Source organism: Hyla sarda, chromosome 3, assembly GCF_029499605.1.
Source record: "Hyla sarda isolate aHylSar1 chromosome 3, aHylSar1.hap1, whole genome shotgun sequence".
In the NCBI taxonomy this organism is placed as follows: Eukaryota; Metazoa; Chordata; class Amphibia; order Anura; family Hylidae; genus Hyla; species Hyla sarda.
This window is the reverse complement of record NC_079191.1, coordinates 338,200,500-338,222,204: the sequence shown is the minus strand read 5'-3', so window position 1 is coordinate 338,222,204 and position 21,705 is coordinate 338,200,500. Positions and strand designations below refer to the sequence as shown.

General features: G+C 37.4%; 1 protein-coding gene across 7 annotated transcripts in view; it reads right to left on the bottom strand.

Annotated features, from left to right (window-relative positions):
* Positions 1 to 21,705, bottom strand: part of BIRC6 (baculoviral IAP repeat containing 6) — a 338,837-nt gene that overhangs the window by 42,086 nt on the left and 275,046 nt on the right. For all 7 annotated transcript variants that reach the window (XM_056567403.1, XM_056567397.1, XM_056567396.1 and 4 more), the window contains one exon: positions 5,184 to 5,394. In XM_056567403.1, the coding sequence (XP_056423378.1) occupies positions 5,184 to 5,394 (211 nt within the window). The remainder of the gene's footprint in view (positions 1 to 5,183; positions 5,395 to 21,705) is intronic.

Below are 21,705 nucleotides of genomic sequence, written 5' to 3'. Positions count from 1 at the left end.
TCCTTGCGCAGCACTTCTCTATAAGATACGTTCCACAAATACTATATCAGCAAGCCCCTCTCTTTGTAAACAGATAGCTGGTACAGCAAAAAGTAGCTTACATCTGCCTCTTGAGATCAGACAAGAATTATATTTTGCCGAGGGGTTAAAAGGAAAAAAAGAATCTTGATTCTTGTTTACATTACAAAAAAAAAAAATGAAAAAAAAAAAAAAAAACATTAATCGCCCCTAAAGCTCCCTCACTTGGCCCAGTGACAATCTTCAGTAAAGAAGAAAATTAATCATCTTCAAAACTGTACAATGGGTTGGGGTATGATATGTCTCAACAAAGCCACAGAAGAGTTTTCTTTGCTTCATCTGTGTTCCAACCACTGCTGCATACCAGCAGGTCTTCAAATTAAAATTCTCTTCTTTCCAAGTGTTACGGCTTATGTTTTTTAAAGGGGTATTCCAGGCCAAAACTTTTTTATATATATCAACTGGCTCCGGAAAGATAAACAGATTTGGGAATTACTTCTATAAAAAAATCTTAATCCTTCCAATAGTTATTAGCTTCTGAAGTTGAATTGCTGTTTTCTGTCTAACTGCTTTCTGATGACTCACGTCCCGGGAGCTGTGCAGTTCCTATGGGGATATTCTCCCATCATGCACAGCTCCCGGGACGTGACATCATCATTGAGCAGTTAGACAGAAAACTTCAGAAGCTAATAACTATTGGAAGGATTAAGATTTTTTTAATAGAAGTAATTTACAAATCTGTTTAACTTTCCGGAGCCAGTGGATATATATAAAAAAAGTTTTTGCCTGGAATACCCCTTTAAGTTCTTTTTAAGACAAACTCATAATTTAACATATACCCACCAATTCTAGTCAAATAAACACAAAGGACATGCCATACTATTCTTAATTCTTGGTTTTTCTCTATAGGTCAAGGTAAAGTACGTGAATTCATTTGTTCAACATAGGATCGAGAAGCTTCTCTTTGGAATCTCCCATGAAACCAACACTTTTTTTTGTTAATTGAGGCTACTTAAAGGGGTATTCCAGGGAAAAAGACATTTTATATATCAATTGGCTCCAGAAAGTTTAACAGATTTGTAAATTACTTCTATTAAAAAATCTTAATCGTTCTAATAAATATCAGCTGCTGAAGTTGAGTTCTTTTCTGTGTGACAACAGTGCTCTCTGCTGACACCTCTGTCTGTCTCGGGAACTGCACAGAGCAGAATATGTTTGCTATGGGGATTTGCATCTACTCTGAACAGTTCCCGAGACAGGTGTCTTCAGAGAGCACTTAGAAAAGAACAACTCAACTTCAGCAGCTCATAAGTACTGAAAGGATTAAGATTTATTAATAGAAGTAATTTGCAAATCTGTAACTTTCTGGAGCCAGTTGAGTTGATTTATATATATATATATATATATATATATATATATATATATATATATATATAAAATCCTGAATAACCCTTTTAAAGACTCTGTTGGGTCAAGAGTATTTAATAAATAGGCAGAATTTTAGGAGTCCAAATTATTTTGCCATTCTATGACCTAGGGCTGTAAGATTTTGAGAAAATGATTGATTGCGATTATAGAGGTAAATATTGTGATTCCAATATGCAATTTGCAATATAAAGAAATGGTAAAATCCCCCCAATTTCATGTCCAATCTCCCGCATTTCATTTCTGTCCGTCAATTTCACATCCCCCCATTTATTTTCTATTCCTTCATTTCACTTCCACACCCATTTAAATCAGCAACAATGTCCTTGCGTCCAAGGTTTCAAGCAGGAAGGTGAACTCCGCTCTCACTAGGTCTGTATCTGCTATCAAGCGCCACTTTATTTTTTGCATAAAGATATCATGAATTCTAGTTACTACCCAGCTGGGTCTTAGAAGTCATGAACTGTGTGATATATGCTATACACACTACTACTATTATTTCACATTTCCCCCACTTTAGTCCACACTCCATTCCTTGTATACCCCATTTCATTTAAATTGCCCAATGTCACGTCCCCCCTAAATCACGTCCACACCCCTAATAATGTTGTGCTGAGGAACAGGGGAAACCATTAAAAAAAACTTGATTACCTAGCCCCGGTCCCCTGTAGGTCTGCCGTGATCCTGTTTTCCTCCATGCAGTCTGGTGTCTCATGGGACTTATTGGACCCTCTTGCTTAATCACTGGCCTGACACATGCTACCACTGTGGCCACTGATTGGTTGAGTGGGAAAGGTCAGGAGCACAGAAAACATAATGGGACCGCATGGAGGAGAACAGCATCTGCATCAGACCTATGGGGACCTAAGTGAGCATAAGTTTTTTTTAATGTTTCCCCTGCACTTCTATTATTACTTAGGACAGTGTTTCCAAACCAAGGTGCCTCCAATTGTTGCAAAACTAAGCCTTTGGCTGTCTGGGCATGCTGGCAGTTGTAGATGTGCAACAGCTCGAAGCACCCTGGTTAGGAAACACTGATTTAGCGGCGGCCCAGCCCCTGCCTGTTTTTGTGATAACGCACATTTTCCCGGGCATATCGATATATGGCAAAAATCACGTTGCAATTGCGATATATCGTGCAGTCCTACTGTAAATAATTATACTGGCCACAACTAGTCTAGTGCGTGATCATTGATTAAAGGTTATTATACTACACATTTATATTTGCGTTTATAAAAATGGATTCCATTTTCAATATAATCAAATAACCACATGCATTGGTGTTATGGAAAGAAATACACATGCTTGACTAAGGCATTAACTAATAAAAAAAACCCTTTGGCAACATGTGAATGAATTAAAATCAAAGTTCACGGTAGAAAATTCTTCCATGCACCGCCAGTCACTGTAACAACAAAGCAGCATTTCAGTGCAATGTATAAGGCAGAATGAAGGGCTGAGGAGAGGCTAATGATTTAAACTGTTAATTTAGCTTGTGGCAAACACTGACGTCCATGCCCCTTTCATGCAGCTACATGAATTATTGATGTATTCTCAGAAATCGCTATTTGTGGCAACAAACATATACACACACACATGCTATTACATCGGAGATCTGACGGGCATGCCTGGCCATGTATTCTCTCTGCTAAAGTGTAATACACCTAAAATCACCAATAAAGCAGTTAAGAAACAATGTATTCATTTTTAAACAAATTTGGTCATATGATTTGTGAATAAATAAATACTACATCTGCATATAACTATCAGATGAGATATGAATCTTAAGGCGCTTTTAGAGATTTTTTTCCCCTACATGTGCCTTATCCAATTTGTAAGGTACTGCAGTTACCAGTTTGTCTGTTACTGAGGAACAGGGCAGAGTCTGGGAACAACAGAAAAGCAAATCTATCTGCTGTCCAGCATGTGAAACATGATCCATATACAGGACTAGAAGGAGGGGGCATTTAGGAAGCAGTGGAGATTACGTACTCAAAGGTTTTTTTTTTTTGCCGATATAATGCACATTAACCATTACTATTCTGACTGTGCCATCTGTTTTATTCTGGCACAGCTGAATCCATGTGTTACATTACTGTACCTGAGTCATGTGATCAGCATTTAGACTACCAGAAAACTACATGGCTGTGTGTCACAGGAATTGGTCTGTCCTATGTACAGAATTGCATCACCTATAAGATCCCTCATGGCAGTGTCCAGACATCTCCCAGTTATAACTGTATGCTATTGCTATGGAATCAGGACGTATAGTTCTCTACTAAAGCAGTGTTCACATGTTTCGTTTTTGCCATTTTTTTTTTTTTTTTTTTTTTTAACAAAATGTGGAAAAATGGCCTAAGTTTTCATAATTGGGCAATTCACAGTATAAAAAGTGTCATTTTGTGGCTGATTTTGAAACTATAAGCAAAAACAAATTCAAAACATTACAAAATGTGCTGTAAAACTTAAATGTGTGAATACAGACTGAAGGCTTCAAACCTTCATAAAACACCTCCTTTGTGATTATAGGTCAAATCATTTTTTTTCTCATGGCAATAATTCTCTTAAAACACACTACGAATAAGAAACCGCATCAAAACTGCATGTGCTGTGAACTGACCCCAGCATACTTATAAGTCTCAGCAGTTTAGGCTTTTGCCATCTAGCCATGTGATTAGCTTGCTCTTTTTTGGGGAAGTGCAGTGATGAGACTGATGACAAATTGATATAGCTGAAAAGCCTGCCACATCAGCTAAAACAGGTAAGCACATGGTCCCAGTTTTAATCAAACTGAGATAAAAAAGTGACTTTCCCCCAACAACCAATCACAGCTCAGCTTTCACTTTACCACAGCTCGTTAGCTGAGCTGTAATTGGTTGCTGTGGGAAAATCAAGATGTTTCCTCTCACACAGTTTGATAAATCTGGGCCATGGTAGCCACAAAACATCTACAATATTATCTAATAGCAGCCTATGCGTCACTATACAAATAAAAAGCTTCCTTAAAAGCCATGTCAAGTGTGCTTTTAATACTACAGTGAGGGGAAGAGGTGTTTATCGTGAAAAGTCATACAAATAAAAAATCTGGAGCATGGTCATATGACAGCATGCAAGACAAGCATGCGAGGCAATCCATACAAACAGTACATTAATGACTAATACTGCTGCTTACTTCCACACAATGCTAATGAGGTTTTTCCATCTCCTACCTACAGGATAAAGGATTACCTAGCTGATCTTCGATCAGTTAGGGATTGGATGACAACCCCTTTAAAAATATGTGGAAGGTTCTGTTCACAGCGTAATTTTCGCAGAATGTACGTCCACGACATGTGCTGACTCATGAGTCTGCGCTAAGACCGCTCATAAATGGGCTGTCTCCATAGATGGCAATGCATTTCCGAGTGGATTCTGAAGACAGACCCAACATGTCAAATCTTTCTTTGAAGGCCAGAATCAGAATTTCCATGGCAGATGTTTTCACCACAGAGATTCTGCTCGTTGCAGCAGAATCCTATTGAAACCAATGGGACTCTGCTGCAACAGATTTTCCAAATTTTCTAATTTGTATGTGGGCCCTCTTAGGGTTCCTTGATGGAATTGCGCTTGGAGGCTCTATGTTCAGCACTGCAGAATGGAGAGTTGATGAGGAGGAAGGGGTGGTCTAATATAAATAATATATTATAGTTGCGTATAGTTGTAAGTAGAGCCATTCTTAGAGTGTCAGAACTAAGACTTACCTTAATCTGTTAGTATAGGTGTCAACACAGGTTTTCATTTTTGCCAGCAAAGTTCCCACAGATGCTTGTGACTCAGATTGTTCTTCCTCTTCTTCCCCATTAACACCAGACAGAGGAAGCAGCAGAGGTACCAGAGCTACGCATGAAGCAATGGCCCGGAGCAGCTCCAGCAAGGCTCGGTACAGGGGCACATGTCTAGCCATGTCCAGTACTATAAAGACAAAATATATGGAAGATACATTTTATTAGTAGTCTGAATGATTGGTAAACCAAATAAAATCAGAAATGAGCCCTGACTCCTAGGAAAGAGGACTTTTATTTTTACATATGGACACTTGTAAGATGCTTTGATGTAATGGGACATGAACTTGTTAAAGTTTTGACTTCCAATTAAATACTGTATCAAATGATTCCAAATAACGAATGTTTTTAAAATGGAATATTAAAAAAAAAAAACACAACATCTTCTGCTTCGATATTCTCCACCTATTTATGACCCATTGTAAGCCACTTTCCTTTTGTTTTGCCTCAAGCACCACAAATTACTAGCAAATACAGGCAAGAGATAAAAGTGTGACGTACAGTACACTGTATGATTTTATTACACGCTGTTAAATGGTACGCTGGTAATCGATACCACCAACACAGGCTGCTGTCATGATATAGTAAAGAATATTTAGTCACTATGAGAAGTCTCATCCCCATATATACCAATATATGAAGGAGAGAAAAAAATTCAATTCAATACCATGTTTGTTTGATATCAGGTAGATTAAATATAATGTAAAAAATAAATATACTGTGCTTAATTATGCATAGATTATGAAATTCAGAATAATTTACTGCTGAAACGCTCTAGTTCTATTTCTTTTTCTCAAAATAATCCAACCATTCCCAACATAAAAAGTTGCCAGCTGTATGAACATATCACTATAAAATATTCTCACCCCTTTGGCACTTTTCTAATTAATTCTTATTAATAAATCTTTAGCCATACAAGAAAATGTAATGGTCTGAAATAAAATATAAAAACAATTATGCCTTACAAATCTGACAAATATACCTATAAAATTATAAGACTACATATTCATAAGAAATGAGGTATCCTTTACATTGCAGAGTATGTACTGATGCAGACCACCAAATCAACTATTTAAAGCAGTATAATCCCGAAAATAATGGGGAAGATTTATCAAAAACCTGTGTAGAGGAAAATCTGACCAGTTGTCCATAGCAACCAATCATATTGCTTCTTTCATTTTTGAAACGGTCTCTGAAAAACTAAAGACAACATCTGATTGATTGCTATGAATAACTAGTCAACTTTTCCTCTACACAGATCTTCGTAAATCTCCCTCATTCTCTTTAGTCAAGGCATCAAAAAGTTCCACCCATTCCCTTTCCAGTAACAAGTCTTAGGGCTGTATCAGAGAAGGCAATCATCGGACAAAATGGACACTTTCCTTGGGTAATAGACCCAGTGATCAACTGATAAGACAAAAAACCATTGGCTGAAAATTATTTGCCCCATCCAACATGTAAATGGAGGACATGTTGGCAACAATAATGAACAAAATAAAATAAAATAAACACAATGTTTAGGTAGCTATTTCTCAAATCTTGGCCTTACTAAAAGGATCTTTAAACAGGCGCCAGTTGACTTGTACATAATCAATTGCTGCTCATACGACGCAGGCAGTTGCCTGTCAGATACAGTTGAGGTATCTTTCACTAACTGTTGACCAAATGTTCATTCTACTGAGCATTCTTTCTCCTGACCGCCCCATAGACAAATATTAGGCATAACCGAATGTTCATGTTTCCTCTTTAGGAATAGGAGGGGCAAGCCACAGCCAGACAGCTTTGCTCTCTCCCATAACAATAGGGTCGAAAGTACAAATCAAACACGCCCGACCCTTCTCTCCATTGACAGCTGTTGGGGGAGATATCGGAGGCTGACACACGTTAGACAGCCAAACCAGCAAGAGCCAGCAGGTTTGGCCGATATTAGTCTAAGGTATATGGACACCTTCAAGCTAGCCTCAAACGCAGCATTTTTGGAAAAATACCACTGTAGTTTTTTAATCTTCGAGATTTCTGGATGTCCACCACCGGTAGAGCATCCACAAGTAGGAAGAGCTCCGGGGGTGTAGGAAATGGGAAAAAAAGAACGCTATGCAAGTACTCAAGGGATTGACTTTAGATTAAACGCGAGACATAAAATAAAGAAAATTTATTAGGCTGTACATGGACAACACGTTTCGAGTTTGCACTCTTCGTCAGGTCCAGAGTTAAAAATACACATATGACAGGTTTATATACATGTTAAAATAGTTACCGGGATGGGCTATGTGACATAGCAGCAGTGAACCGGTGGTATAAAGGTTTTAGCCCTGGGTTAAACAGTTATAAAAAATAAAGTAATAATGATTTATAGCATTACATAGAGACATTAGAAGCTAAAAACTTATGGTAATTGCCATAAAAAAATATTTTGCAATGTTCTGTTTGTAGTAATATTGGTGCTGGAATTTTAAACTATAAGTGACATTACTGTAATGTTATTGGTATAGTAAAAACTATTATATATATATATATTAAATTTATATATATATATATATATATATATATATATATATATATATATATATATATATATATATATATATATATATATATATTTATATATAAAAAAGGAATAGTTCCGCTAGCTAGCAACATGTTTTAGCGTGGTATCCATTCAACAGTGGCGTGGGTTGGAGAAAGGATGGGAGACCAGTAGTGAGTTCAGTCACCATAGTTTTTTATGCAGATTTTAGTACCAAAGATAAAGGAAACAAACAGAAATCTAAGTCCTGATATGAATTAGGTATCATCGTCGTCATAGCAAACTGCAGAATGAATTAAATACATAATTTATACCACTTGGAGGTCAAGGTTAAAATAATAAAAACATAATAAATTTTTATGTGTAATACATTACCTATGTACTTCCTCAAAAATAGAATAAAATGTGATCAAACTGTTGCCAAAGTGAACAGTACCAATGAAAAGTATTCTCGATATGTTGCCTGCAAAATATCCTAATAAGGAGACCCCAAAACACTGTCACTTTATGCATTAATTACTTAATGCTTTTACCTTTTAATCTGATTCCGAGATAGTTTTTTTCGTGACATTCTACTTTAACATAGTGGTAAATTTTTGTTGTTACCTGCATCCTTTCATGGTGAAAAATGCCAAAAGTTCATGAAAATTTGGAAAACTTTGCATTTTTCTAACTTTGAAACTTTCTGCTTGTAAGGAAAATGGACATTCCAAATAAATTCTATATTGATTCACAAATACAATTGGGGAGATTTATCAAAACCTGTCCAAAGGAAAAGTTGCTGAGTTGTCCATAGCAACCAATCAGCTCGCTTCTTTCATTTTTGAAAAGGCCTGGGGAAAATGAAAGAAGCGATCTGATTGGTTGCTATGGGCAACTGGACAACATTTTCTCTGCACAGGTTTTGATAAATCTCCCCCAATATATCTACTTCATGTTTGCATCAGTAAGTTGACATGTTTTTACTTTTTGAAGACATTAGAGGGCTTCAAAGTATAGCAGCAATTTTCAAATCTTCACGAAAAAAATCAAAATCTGAATTTTTCAAGGACCAGATAAGTTTGAAGTAGATTTGAGGGGCCTTTCTGTGAGAAATACCCCATAAATGACCCCATTATAGAAACTGCACCCCTCAAAGTATTTTAAATGACATTCAGAAAGTTTGTTAACCCTTTAGGTGTTTCACAGGAATAGCAACAAGATGGAGAAAATTCAAAATCTTGATTTTATTTATTTATTAATTTTTTTTACACTCATGTTGTTGTAGAACCATTTTTTGAATTTTTGCAAGGGGTAAAAGGAGTGAAATCCCCCCCAAATTTGTAACCCAATTTCTCTTGAGTAAGGAAATACCTCATATGTGGATGTTAAGTGTTCGGCGGGCGCAGTAGAGGGCTAAGAAGGGAAGGAGCGACAATGGGATTTTGGAGAGTGAATTTAGCTGAAATGGTTTTTGGGGAGCATGTCACATTTAAGAAGCCCCTATGGTGCCAGAATAGCAAAAAATAAAATAAAAATAAAAACACACATGGCATACTATTTTTGAAACTACACAGTTCAAAGAACATAACAAGGGGTACAGGGAGCCTTAACACAGCACAGGTGTTAACTTTTCGTTAAAGTCAGATGTGTAAATGAATTTTTCACTAAAACGATGTTTTCCCCCCAAATTTTACATTAATACAATTATTGTAGCTAGCACAACAGTACAACATACTGCACAGGTCTTTTTATGCTATACATCTTACCACTTACTACACTAACATTTCCGCACTGGTAATTCTAGGAAAAAAAACATATGCAAAGCTACTCTTTCATGCCACCTTTTCTAGGTAGCTTTCCCTTAAAGCGCAACTGTCATGAGTTTTTAGCCCCCCCCAGACTACTAAAATGTTGTTACAGATGTCCATATGCTGAGTGTAACCAGACCTTAATCGCTTTATCTCCTTTTATAACTTGTAAAATACATTTATCCAGCGGTCAGGCACAGTCGGATAGGCATGGCTTGGGGTTCGCAAAGCCCAGCCGCCATGCCTATCCTCTCCTTTCAGCACTGGGACCACTGTGTAGTAAGATGCAGCGCATGCGCCCCTCCCTTCCACTAGTACTGCACCTGCGCACACTTGTAACTGTTAACTTGTAACACCTGTACTGTTACTACAAAGCGATCCCAGCGCTGAAAGGAGAGGATAGGCATGGCGGCGGGGCTTTGCTAACCCCATGCCACGCCTATCCGACTGTGCCTGACCGCTGGACAAATGTATTTTATAAGTTATAAAAGAAGGAGGAAAAGCGATAAAGGTATGGTTACACTCACATTAAGGACATCTGTAACAACATTGTAGTAGTCTGGGGGGGGGGGGGGGGGTTAAAAACTCATGACAGTTGCGCTTTAAAGTCAGTGTTTTACTCCAACTAATAGAAACTGACTGAAGGTATGCCAAGCCAAAAACCTTTTCCAGACCGTCTCCACACATCTTTATAATGCTCTCCTCAATGAGAAACTTTGCCCTTTTGTCCTTCAACAATAGGCCTCTCCCTAGCCATCATCCTGCTCTGTACTGATGCGGGACAATTACCAAGAAAGAGCTGTCTGCAGGTGAGAATTCTTTTCTTCGGGAAAGATTCCTGGCTTGGCATACATTCCCAGTCAGTTTATAAGACACCTAGTTAGAGTGAAACACTGACATTAAGAGAAAGTTACCTGGAAAAGGTGGCATGAGAAAGCTGTTTTGCATATCCTCTCTACCTAAAATGAGTAACCTTTAATGATGGTGGCAGCAAAAAAGGTTGCGTGTGAAAAGCTGATTAACCCTTTAAAGTCACAGCCAGGTCAAGTGTGCAGAGTGTTGATCATAAAACTTTTCAAGATGGTTTTCTGTAACGATTTGCTTTTTTCCCACATTTTCATGATGAAGCTGGAGGAAAGTAGCTGGACCTACAAATTTCACAGCAAAATAGAACACAATCATTCATGTTCAAAAAGGACCTAATATCCTTTCTTCATATTTTATTCTTCATTACTAATACAAATTGATTTAGCCATTAGCAGCTTGTTCTCACAGCAACAGAGGGTAACGGGACAGAAAATTACCTATGCAAAAATTGAAAAACACTTTCCCTTTGTGTGCCCTCATTAGCTAGGAATGAATAATTTAACCCTAATAAAGCCACAACCCATTTCCAACACTATCACTAGAAAGCACGGCTTCCTATAGCTGAACATACAAATTAGAAGGCAGTTAATCAAAAGCACCCATTTTAAATGGGCACTAATTAAAACTAATTTTTGCTATTGCACTCCTTATGGTAAATAAAAATTATATTTCTAATATACCTTGGCTAAAAAAAAATGAAATTTTCTATGTTTTATTTGTGCTTAAAAAAAGCTCAAGAGCACATTTTCCCCCATTCTATACACAGACTTAGGACCGAAGCCCAAACACAGGAAGTGCAGTCTGGAGGCCTGAGGGGACTTGTCCAACCAACAGCATATGGCAGTTTAGTGTGAGAGGAGCTATGATTGGATGAGGCTGGACACACCCCCCTCAGCACTCCAGGCTGCACTTTCTGTGTTTGGACCTCGGTCCTAAGTCTGTGTATAAGATGGGGGGAAATGTGCTCTTGAGCTTTTTTGAAGCACAAATAAAACATAGAAAACTTCTTTTTTTTTTAAACAAAGTATATTAGAAATATTTTTTTTCTTAACCATAAGGAGTGCAATAGCAAAAATTAATTTTTATGAGAGTTACCCTTTAATGGTTTCATACAATGGTTGGGTAAGATACATTTAGTTTACTATACTAGGTTTTAAGGCCTTAGATTGGCCATATATTTTGGACAGCTGTCCAGGAAACATTTGTCTGCAGGACAACTATTCCTTCCAAACCACCACACACATGTATGTCGGCAGTGTGCATGTTTCCACATTGGTTGTGGTCAGGTAAGGCGCTAGAGACTCCTCCGGCAATGGCTTATTCTTCCTATAGAGCAAAGAAATAAGCATGTTGTAATCTAATGGCCCTTCCTTTCCTTGATATTTTCCCTGAAGGAATAGCCAGTACACCCTCATACACCTTAGATGGTTGTTGTCCACTCCATAAATCTAATATGTATGTTCAAGATATATTGGAAGTTCTATCTCACCTTCTCAAGGTTCCTGATAGGATGGCTCTAAGACAGTACAGTAAACATGTATTATATGCTGTCAAATGTTGGCAATTGCAAGCAGATGATGCTATTTGCTGTGCACGAGTTAGGTGTTAGATGTGTTCAAAGCACAATGCCGAAAAAGTAGATAAATTACATATAATAACCAAACAGATTCCAGACCCATTGTAAAGTTGTTTAGCACCTCTACCGGCATACGTGGGCAATGATGCCAGTTAAAGAACAGGTAAAGTACAAAGACCATCAAAAAGTACAGGGAAAGAATAATTGGACAAAAGATATTAAAAGATCAACATTTATGTAGGCCTATTACTCTGATCATAATAGAAAAGAATTGCACCAACTATGCTTCAGCTTCCCAAAATAATACAACTAAGCAAGACATTGGTTTAAAAATCTTTAGTAACTCCTCAATTTCCCAAATTATAAAAGATATCAGTACTGTGCATCTGCCCCTTGAAACCCCCACACGTTTAACATTTTTGAGTAAATACTAAAAGGAAAAAAAAAAGAAGAAGCACTCCAACCTAATGGGCTGTAAAATGGATAATATTGAGCAGCGCTAACTCCTTTTTCCAAATCGTTTAACAATTTGAATACAGTATAATTGGATGAGGACGACAATCCGGTTACATTGAAGCTGTACAAAAGAGATAGTTCAAGTGCTCAGAGCAACACATTCTGCATTAATACCAGCAGTGGTGCAGCCGGGTAAAAGGCACTTTTTTTTGGATGCGACCAGTTGAGCTTTGTATTATTATAAGTAATAATAATTCCTAGACAAAAGCAGTCTTCTCTTAAAGGCTGGCATACGCTGGTATTGTGGAGTGAAGAAGCTCATTAAGATACAGAGTTGTGTAATAAGGCAGCACAGCAGGACCACTTGGATCAGTGGCATAAAGGTATAGCAGCTACAGTACTCTATGAAACCACAGGCTAACAGCACTGTACAATACAAAGCCTTCTCATTTCTAATTAAAAGCTTTAAACTCTGCTCTGTTGCTATAGACACATAAAATAGCTCAGGTAGTTCATTTCCTGAAGGGCTCAGCTTTTCCTCCTACCGTTGCTAAATAATTCAGCACTGCAGGCTTCCCCGGCCCTCATCACTGTACCTTTCCAAACATATGAATGTGGTTATGTGCGCTTCTGGCCATCATGTCACTTCTACGCATTTTATGCTCTGCTGCATTTTAAACTCATAAGTCACGACTCTTCGTCACAGGCATTTGCCGAAGTGTGTCTAAAGCATCCAAGATTGTGGTTCCCAGGGGCTCAGTTAATGTCTAGTGGCAGCTACATAGGGTTTGCCAACTTCTTCCGAGGTTTAAAATACAGGAGTGCTAACAAAACACGATTCATCATCGCCAAAATAAAAACACGCTTACCTAACAACAGAAAGGCCTAGTCTCTAAATGGTCACTCAAAACTATTTTTTGCTATTGCACTCCTTATGGTAAATAAAAAAATATTTCTAATCTACTTTGTTTTAAAAAAAATGAAGTTTTCTAGGCTCAAGAGCACATTTTCCCCCATCTTATACACAGACTTTGGACCGAAGCCCAAACACAGGAAGTGCAGCCTGGAGTGCTGAGGGGGTAGGGGGTGGATGTGCCCAACTAACAGCATGTGGCAGTTAAGTGTGAGAGGAGCTATGATTGGATGAGGCTGGACACACACCCCCTCAGCACTCCAGGCTGCACTTCCTGTGTTTCGACTTTGGTCCAAAGTCTGTGAATGAGATGGGGGAAAATGTGTTCTTGAGCTTCTTTAAGCACAAATAAAACATAGAAAACGTCATTTTTTTTACTAAGTATATTAGAAATATTTTTTATTTACCATAAGGAGTGCAATAGCAAAAATTTGCTTTAATGAGAGTTACCATTTAATACTAATACAAAAGGATTCATATTCACCTTACATTTCCAACTAATGTACAAGTGTAATATCAGAATAGGTGAATAGCCGATTCTGAATGTGCAATTTTAAGCTGTCAATCGAGGATGGGTGGGGAATGGCAAGGGCACTGGCCACCAGACTGTATGGGGCAGCGACAGTAGGTCAGGTGACACTTACTTTATACACTTACTTGTTGGCTCTTATTGCTGCTGGACAACGCCTGCAGAAAATTACACAGGAATAGGTACATTTAAAAAAATATATAAAACAATATATTACAAAAAAGTCTATAACCATCAGCATGGTGTATTAACATACATTTTTTTTTTATCATCCCTTTAATTAAAAGGGGACACCTGGGCACGGAAGGTACATAAAAAAGGAAATATCAAATGGGCACAATTTTAATTGCCTCCGTTTGCCATTCATTGCCATTGAAGTGTCTATCTGTTCAGTGACCCCTTTCTGCCCAACTCACATCCACCGATTTCAGACACTGGTTTACGAGCAGATTTTGAGGTGGAATTTTGGCCTCTAATTTACCATTTACCTAAGTATATCCATAGCGCTCCATTTATCTGAAAAATGCCAAATAAATGTCCTTTTGACCTCTGTTAGCATGGTGCAACTTTTATTTCCTGCATGGAATAGTATAGTATGCTATTCCAAACAAAATCCCCTGTCTATAAAGAATTAAGTCTACATTAGGTACAAGAATAGAAAGTATAACAACCATTTTATCGATACATAAAAGAATAAAAAATCTGGCGCACACAGATAAGTCAGCATCACATAAATCAAATCATATCAAAAATATTAACATTACATATCTGTAATATATATATTATATATACATATATATATATATATATATATATATATATATATATATATTATATATACACACACACACACACACACTCTCTCGTGTTTCATTCAGGTCACTTGGCGTAAGTCTAAGCTGACACTTCCTGTTCTGTACAGAACACTTCCCAGAAGTCCTCCTTATCACAGAATGAAGTAAAGAAAGATCACACCAGTATATATCTATCTATATCTCTCTCATATATCTATATCTATCTATATAAGAGATGTACACAAAATAGCTGTTCTTCACAGATCCACCTTTCTCTAAAATTACATTTGAAAAAGATTACCAAAACACGCCCAGACATCTTTTCCATTCATGTCAATGGGGCTTATTGTAAAGCATGTCTCTAGATGCTGTCAAAAGCAGCCCATGCAAGATAGCAGCCCCATATGATGTACAAAAAAAATAAGATTAAATAAAAAATCAAAACAAATTAGAACTTGTTGAAGTTATTAACAAATAATAAACATTAGATATAGATCTATAAGAATAACTTATCATTGAGCACACTGAACAACATTCTGAATGTGTGTTTTACCTATATAACAGTTATATGAATTGTGGTGTGTTTAGAGGGGTTATCCACCATAAGGTAATTTTAGTACTCACCTGCCATACAGTAATGGACATGCTTAGGAAGGATCTCATCTTGGCTAAATGGCTATGTTGTGAAATTACTATAATGCTGTGGCTACCTTTTTGTGAACTGTCTATTTCCTGTTGGATTTCTTTCTGAAACTATACATCCCATAGTTCTATGCTTGTAAGTTTGAGATCACGTCTCGACGCACTGCAACCTGGGAAAACCCGAGACCTGAGTAATTTTGTATCCCGTTAAAAATAAATATTGGTGCGAAAATCACAGAAGAATTGTGAGACCACAGTCACACACAGGTACAGACACTATATTATGAACTACACCAAATTAACAGCTGATAGTCAAATAAAAAAAAAAATCCTGGAATACCCCTTTAACACTGACAGATTTTCTTTAATGTTGCTTAACACCTCTTTCTGGCAACAATGATAAAAGTAAAGGATATGGCCATGAACCTCAAACAGTGCACCATAAGCAATGGGGCATATGTTCAGTTATGTAAAATCATCAAAATAGAGAAATTTCACATTCAATACTATATTTCAATACTATTTTTGGTAATGTAGTAAGGAAGGATGCAGCCACCACTTATGCCACCTCATTTCTGTAGGAGAAATTACCATTAGAAAGGTAAGCCAAAAAAACTGAAAGTATTCTTATTTTAATAAACTGACTTTGAAGGTGCGGAAACATGGTGGAAAGGTTTACAGCAGATGCTTAAACAGTTTTTCTTAAATGCAATTTTGTACAAATCTGATTAATACAGCATCATGAGATGAGAATGGCATGGCGTGACTGCTGCCTAACTGCTGATCTACTTTTCTGCTGTCAGCACAATGCCAATCCAGTTATCTGAGGGCAAAGACAGAGCAAGGAAGCTCGGAAGGACTTCAACTTCCTGAATAGCATTATTTACTTCTTTACATTAAAGGAGTACTGTGGTTCAGTAAAATGTATCCCCTAATCCAAAGGATAGGATATAAGTTTTAGATTGCAGGGGGCTCGACCGTTCGGAACGCCTGCACAGCTCTCTGGCTCTTTCCAGAAAGGGAACATGTCAACCCCTGCACGAAGTGGCAGCCGACACCCCCCCCCCCCTCCATGTAGCTCTATAGGAGTGGAGGGGCTTACACACTCCCTTCCTGAGAAAAGCGGGGTGCCGTGCAGCCAATCACAGGGGTCCCAGCTGTTGGACCCACCACAATCTAAAACTTACTCCCTATCCTTTGGATAGAAGAGAACGTTTTATGCACCACAGTACTCCTTTAATTTAGATGATGTCTCTTTAAAAAGTCTCTGGATATCTGTCATCATAGCAAGGGGGAGTCCACATCTATAGATATAGTGTTGACTTAAAGGGGTACTCCTCTGGAAAACAATTGTTTTTCATATCAACTGGTGCCAGAAAGTTAAACAGATTTGTTAATTACTTCTATTTACAAATCTTAACCCTTCCAGTACTTATCAGCTGCTGTATACCACAGAGGAAGTTATTTTCTTTTTGAATTTCCTTTCTGTCTGACTGCAGTGTTCTAAATTAGTTCCCGACATGGACAGAGGTGTCAGCAGAGAGCACTGTGGTCAGACAGAAAATAAATTCAAAAAGAAAAGAACTTCCTCTGGAGCATACAGCAGCTGATAAGTACTGGAAGGATTAAGATTTAACATTAAGATTTTTTTAATAGAAGTAATTTACAAATCTGTTTAACTTTCTGGCACCAGTTGATTTATAAAAAAAAAAAAAAAAAAAAAAAAAAAAAAAAACACTTATTTTATTGTTCCACCAAAGAACAAAGAACCAAAAGGTTTTTTTTTTTTTTTTTTTTTTTATAAAGTAAATGAAAAATAACTGTTCTACTATTTCCTTATGGATTGGGATGTGAACACCATTTTGCAGCATTAGACATTTATTTTTGTTATTCTATGCACAGCAAAATATCACTCTTTTCAAAGTTCTACACTGAGACTGCAAGGACAATAAGATGAATCATTGTGACAGGTCTAAATAGATTTAATGAACAGAAATAAGTAATATATAGCACACAGATTTCACAACTGCAACGAATGGTTAGAAGTGTCTGCTACGATTAACTCCAATATTATAAATCATGTCACAGAGGAAATTAAACAATTCACACCATTTGCCATGTTCACAAAGCATCTCAATTAGAAAATCAGAACTCCAGAAAGTACATACACACACACACACAGGGACCAGATACCTGAGTCAGGGACAACATTATAAAGCGAAAAGAAATTCAGGTGGCTACAACCAGAGGTTACTATTTGGATGTTGTGTGGTGCTAGCAGAAAGGGAAAAGGGGAGAGAATTTAGTTTGACTGATATTTTTAGCATGTTTATTACACTGAATATATGAAATATTTCCCATAAGTAAAAAAATAAAAATAAAAAAATAAACAAACAGGGTATAAATATGGACAGTAGTGGACAAGCCCAAGGAGAACCCAAAAGGTTATTCTTAGCCATATAACCTTAATTTATAGGCCGGAAATAGGCTGGCATATTTGTTGTAGAAATTCCCTTGACTGTTCCTACATGTCTGAATGAGATTTGTAAAATACAGTGTACATGCTACAAAAATAATCCAATTCAGGTGTATGGAATGGATTTTTTGTGCAGACATATTTGGACCGATTTACGCACATGCAATATATATGGCACAAAGATAACATTTACTTCTGTCATCTTTAGGGGTCTCCTACAGATAGATAAAGAAAGCAAAAAAAATAAAAAAAATTAAGTTGCAGTAGCTTTCTCCATTTCATTGTTATTTCAAAGCACAAGATTCATTAGGACTAGAGGCGCTTTTTCAGCACGCCTATTGAATTAACATGAAGCACTGTGATATCTAGAATGTGGCTGGCAGAATATTAAGCAGCCCGTCTGCTGATCTTCTGAAGCTTCTCCCTGATAGATCCAGATTAGATGTTGAATTGTATTCTGTAGACTTCACAATATAGTGCAACATCTATTCAACAAACACTTGTGAGCATGGAAAGGACAGTCCTTAAATCACACAAATTACAGCGTATTCTATGTTTATATTGGGATACCTACACAAAAAGGTATTAGGAAATTAGGTAAAAGGGGTTGTATGAGATCAGAAAAAAAGGGCCTGACTTTTTTTTTTCCAATGACCTGGATTTTTACAGTCGATTTCAATATTTTTTTCCCCCTGAAATGCAATAGTGGTCATCACAAAATGCCCAATATGAATGGGAGAATATGCTGAGTGTCTGTACACCAGAGTAAAAGCCGAACAGAAACTAAAGGACTCATCGCTCAGAGAACACATGTGCCCTTCATTCTACCAATTGGTGGGGGTCTCTGTGACATGTCAGGAGTTGTATGAACTTTAGGTACTTTAAAGGATTACTCTGCTCTCCAGCGTCCAGAACTCAATGTTCCGAACGCTGGGTGCGGGCTTCCGTGTTTAGGCCTGACCCCTCGTGACGAGGGGGCAGGAGTGAACACGGAAGCCTGCACACAGCGTTTGGAACATTGAGTTCTGGACGCTGGGGAGCGGAGTTCCAGGAATTTTTTTTTTTTTGGCTCCAGAAAGTTAAAACATATTTGAAAATTACTTCTATTAAAAAATCTTAATCCTTCTAATAATTACCAGCTGCTGAAGTGGAGTTGTTCTTTGCTGTCTGCCAACAGTGCTCTCTGCTGACATCTCTGCTTGTCTCAGGAACTGCACAGAGTAGAAGAGGTTTGCTATGAGGATTTGCTTCTGCTCTGGACAGTTCCCGAGACAGGCATCATCAGAGAGCACTTAGACAGAAAATTACTACTCAACTTCAGCAGCTCATAAGTACTGAAAGTATTAAGATTTTTTTTAATAGAAGTAAATAACAAATCTTTAACTTTCTGGAGCCAGTTGATATATATATAAAAACATTTTTTTCCTGGATAACCCCTTTAACACTGCTACAATGTGCACATGTAACAGGACTCATCTCTATGGGACTCTGCAAGGAGCGATTTTCTTTTTACTCAACACATCAATGAAACAGAGCATCATCTTGGAAAACCCCTTTAGATGCCTATAGGCAGCTCTGGACAGGTTTATACAATTTCCTACCTTGAACTCCATATAATACCCACACAATACAACACCTACACAGTTTAGATACCTCATGAACTGGCGATTGTTGGATGAAGCAGTACAAAATGGTTCAAGCTGCCTTTTCTGTAAACTCATAGAAACATGCAGATCAAGTACTTTAAAGAAAAGCATGTTGGAAATGCAGTCCAGTCTGCAGGCACCAAGCAGATTGCTATACATATTTGTAGGAAAAGACTAGCGGAACTAGAAAATGATTTACTTAAATCTCTGATTATTCTAGACTTTGGTGGTCCACTGGGATGTGTCCTACTGAGTGATTGACATTACTATGTGTTAAGGTACAATGAAAGGAAAAGCGGTCAATAACCGTGTAGACTGCACAGAACAAACAGGGAAAGCTATCCTCAGTATATATCTTAAAGGTGTATTATTTAAAGGTGTATTCCAGTTAAAAAAAAATGTTTATATATCAACTGGATCCAGAAAATTAAACAGATTTGTACATTACTTCTATTAAAAAAATCTTAATCCTTCCTGTACTTATTAGCTGCTGAATACTACAGCGGAAATTATTTTCTTTTTGGAACACATTGCTCTCTGCTGACATCATGAGCACAGTGCTCTCTGCTGACATCTCTGTCCATTTTAGGAACTGTCCAGAACAGCATATGTTTGCTATGGGGATTTCCTTTTACACTAGACACTTCCTAAAATGGACAGAGATGTCAGTAGAGAGCTCTGTTTCAAACGGAAAATAATTTCCACTGTAGTATTCAGCAGCTAAGCACTGGAAGGATTAAGATTTTTTAATAGAAGTCATTTACAAATCTGTTTAACTTTCTGGCACCAGTTGATTTAAAAAAAAAAAAAAAAGTTGTTCTTTTCTGTCTGACAACAGTGCTCTCTGCTGACACCTGTCTGTCTCAGAAACTGTCCAGAGAAGGAGCAAATCCTCATTAAAAAAAACCTCTCCTGCTCTGGACAGTTCCTGAGACAGAAAGAGGTGTCAGCAGAGAGCACTGTGGACAGACAGAAAAGAACAACTCAACTTCAGCAGCTGATAAGTACTGGAAGGATTTAGATTTTTTTTTAATAGAAGTAATTTACAAATCTGTTTAACTTTCTGAAGCCAGTTGATATGAGAAAAAAAAAAAGGTTTTGAACACCCCTTTAATGTCAACCAAGTGCACTATGACATGTATGCAGTGGTGGTTCTCTACTGTAGGGAGTGTGTAGCCCATCAAGCAAGCCAACACAGACAAAAAAATTGAAAATCCAGTGGCACCTTTACGGTCATTCTTTATTCAGTTCATTGTGCGGGAATTCAGCAGCTTGACGCCTCTGGCCAGAAGTGGCAAGCAGCCATATTCCCCCACGATGAACTGAATAAAAAAATGACCATAATGGCGAGTGCCACTGGATTTTCAAATTTTTTGTCTATGAATAACTGAGTAGAGCCAGCCTAGTCTAGAATAAGCCACCTTGAAAATGAACTGTAAAATGAATACATTTATGCATTTAAAAATAATGTTAAACTTGCACATGGTTGATCCCCTAGATCAGTGGTCTTCAACCTGCGGACCTCCAGATGTTGCAAAACTACAACTTCCAGCATGCCCGGACAGCCGTTGGCTGTCCGGGCATGCTGGGAGTTGTAGTTGTGCAACATCTGGAGGTCCGCAGGTTGAAGACCACTGCCCTAGATACTATATCGACCATAGCTTTACCATACCAGTCAATAAATTCATATATTGTGGACAGTCCTCAGCATATTCACTGCATACGGCAATATGTTGTGCTGAAGTCCATACTTGGTTGAGGTAATTAAAGAGATCAATGAGGAAGCTTTGAGTTTTCATTAGGATCCTAGAAAGAAGCTATAAATAAAATTTACAGCCCTGCCCCAAAGAAACATCAAAAGTAAGTTTCCTTAGGATTGATTTCACATAAATTTGATTATTTTGCAGAAATACTAATAAAACGTGATCAATGAAAGTAACACATGCAAGTAAGGCCAAAAGGAAGATGTAACAAATTATATGTTATAAGAGTAATAATTTGTGTCATACTAATCTAGAGGGACTTTGGGATGACCAACCAAACAAGATATTATGGGGGAATTAAAGGGGTGCTCTGCTGGGAAACTTATTTTTTAAAAATCAACTGATGCCGGGAAAGTTAAACTGATTTGTAAATTACTTCTATTAAAAAATCTTAATCCTTCCAGTACTTATCAGCTGGTGTATGCTCCACAGGAGGTTCTTTACTTTTTGAATTTCCTTTTT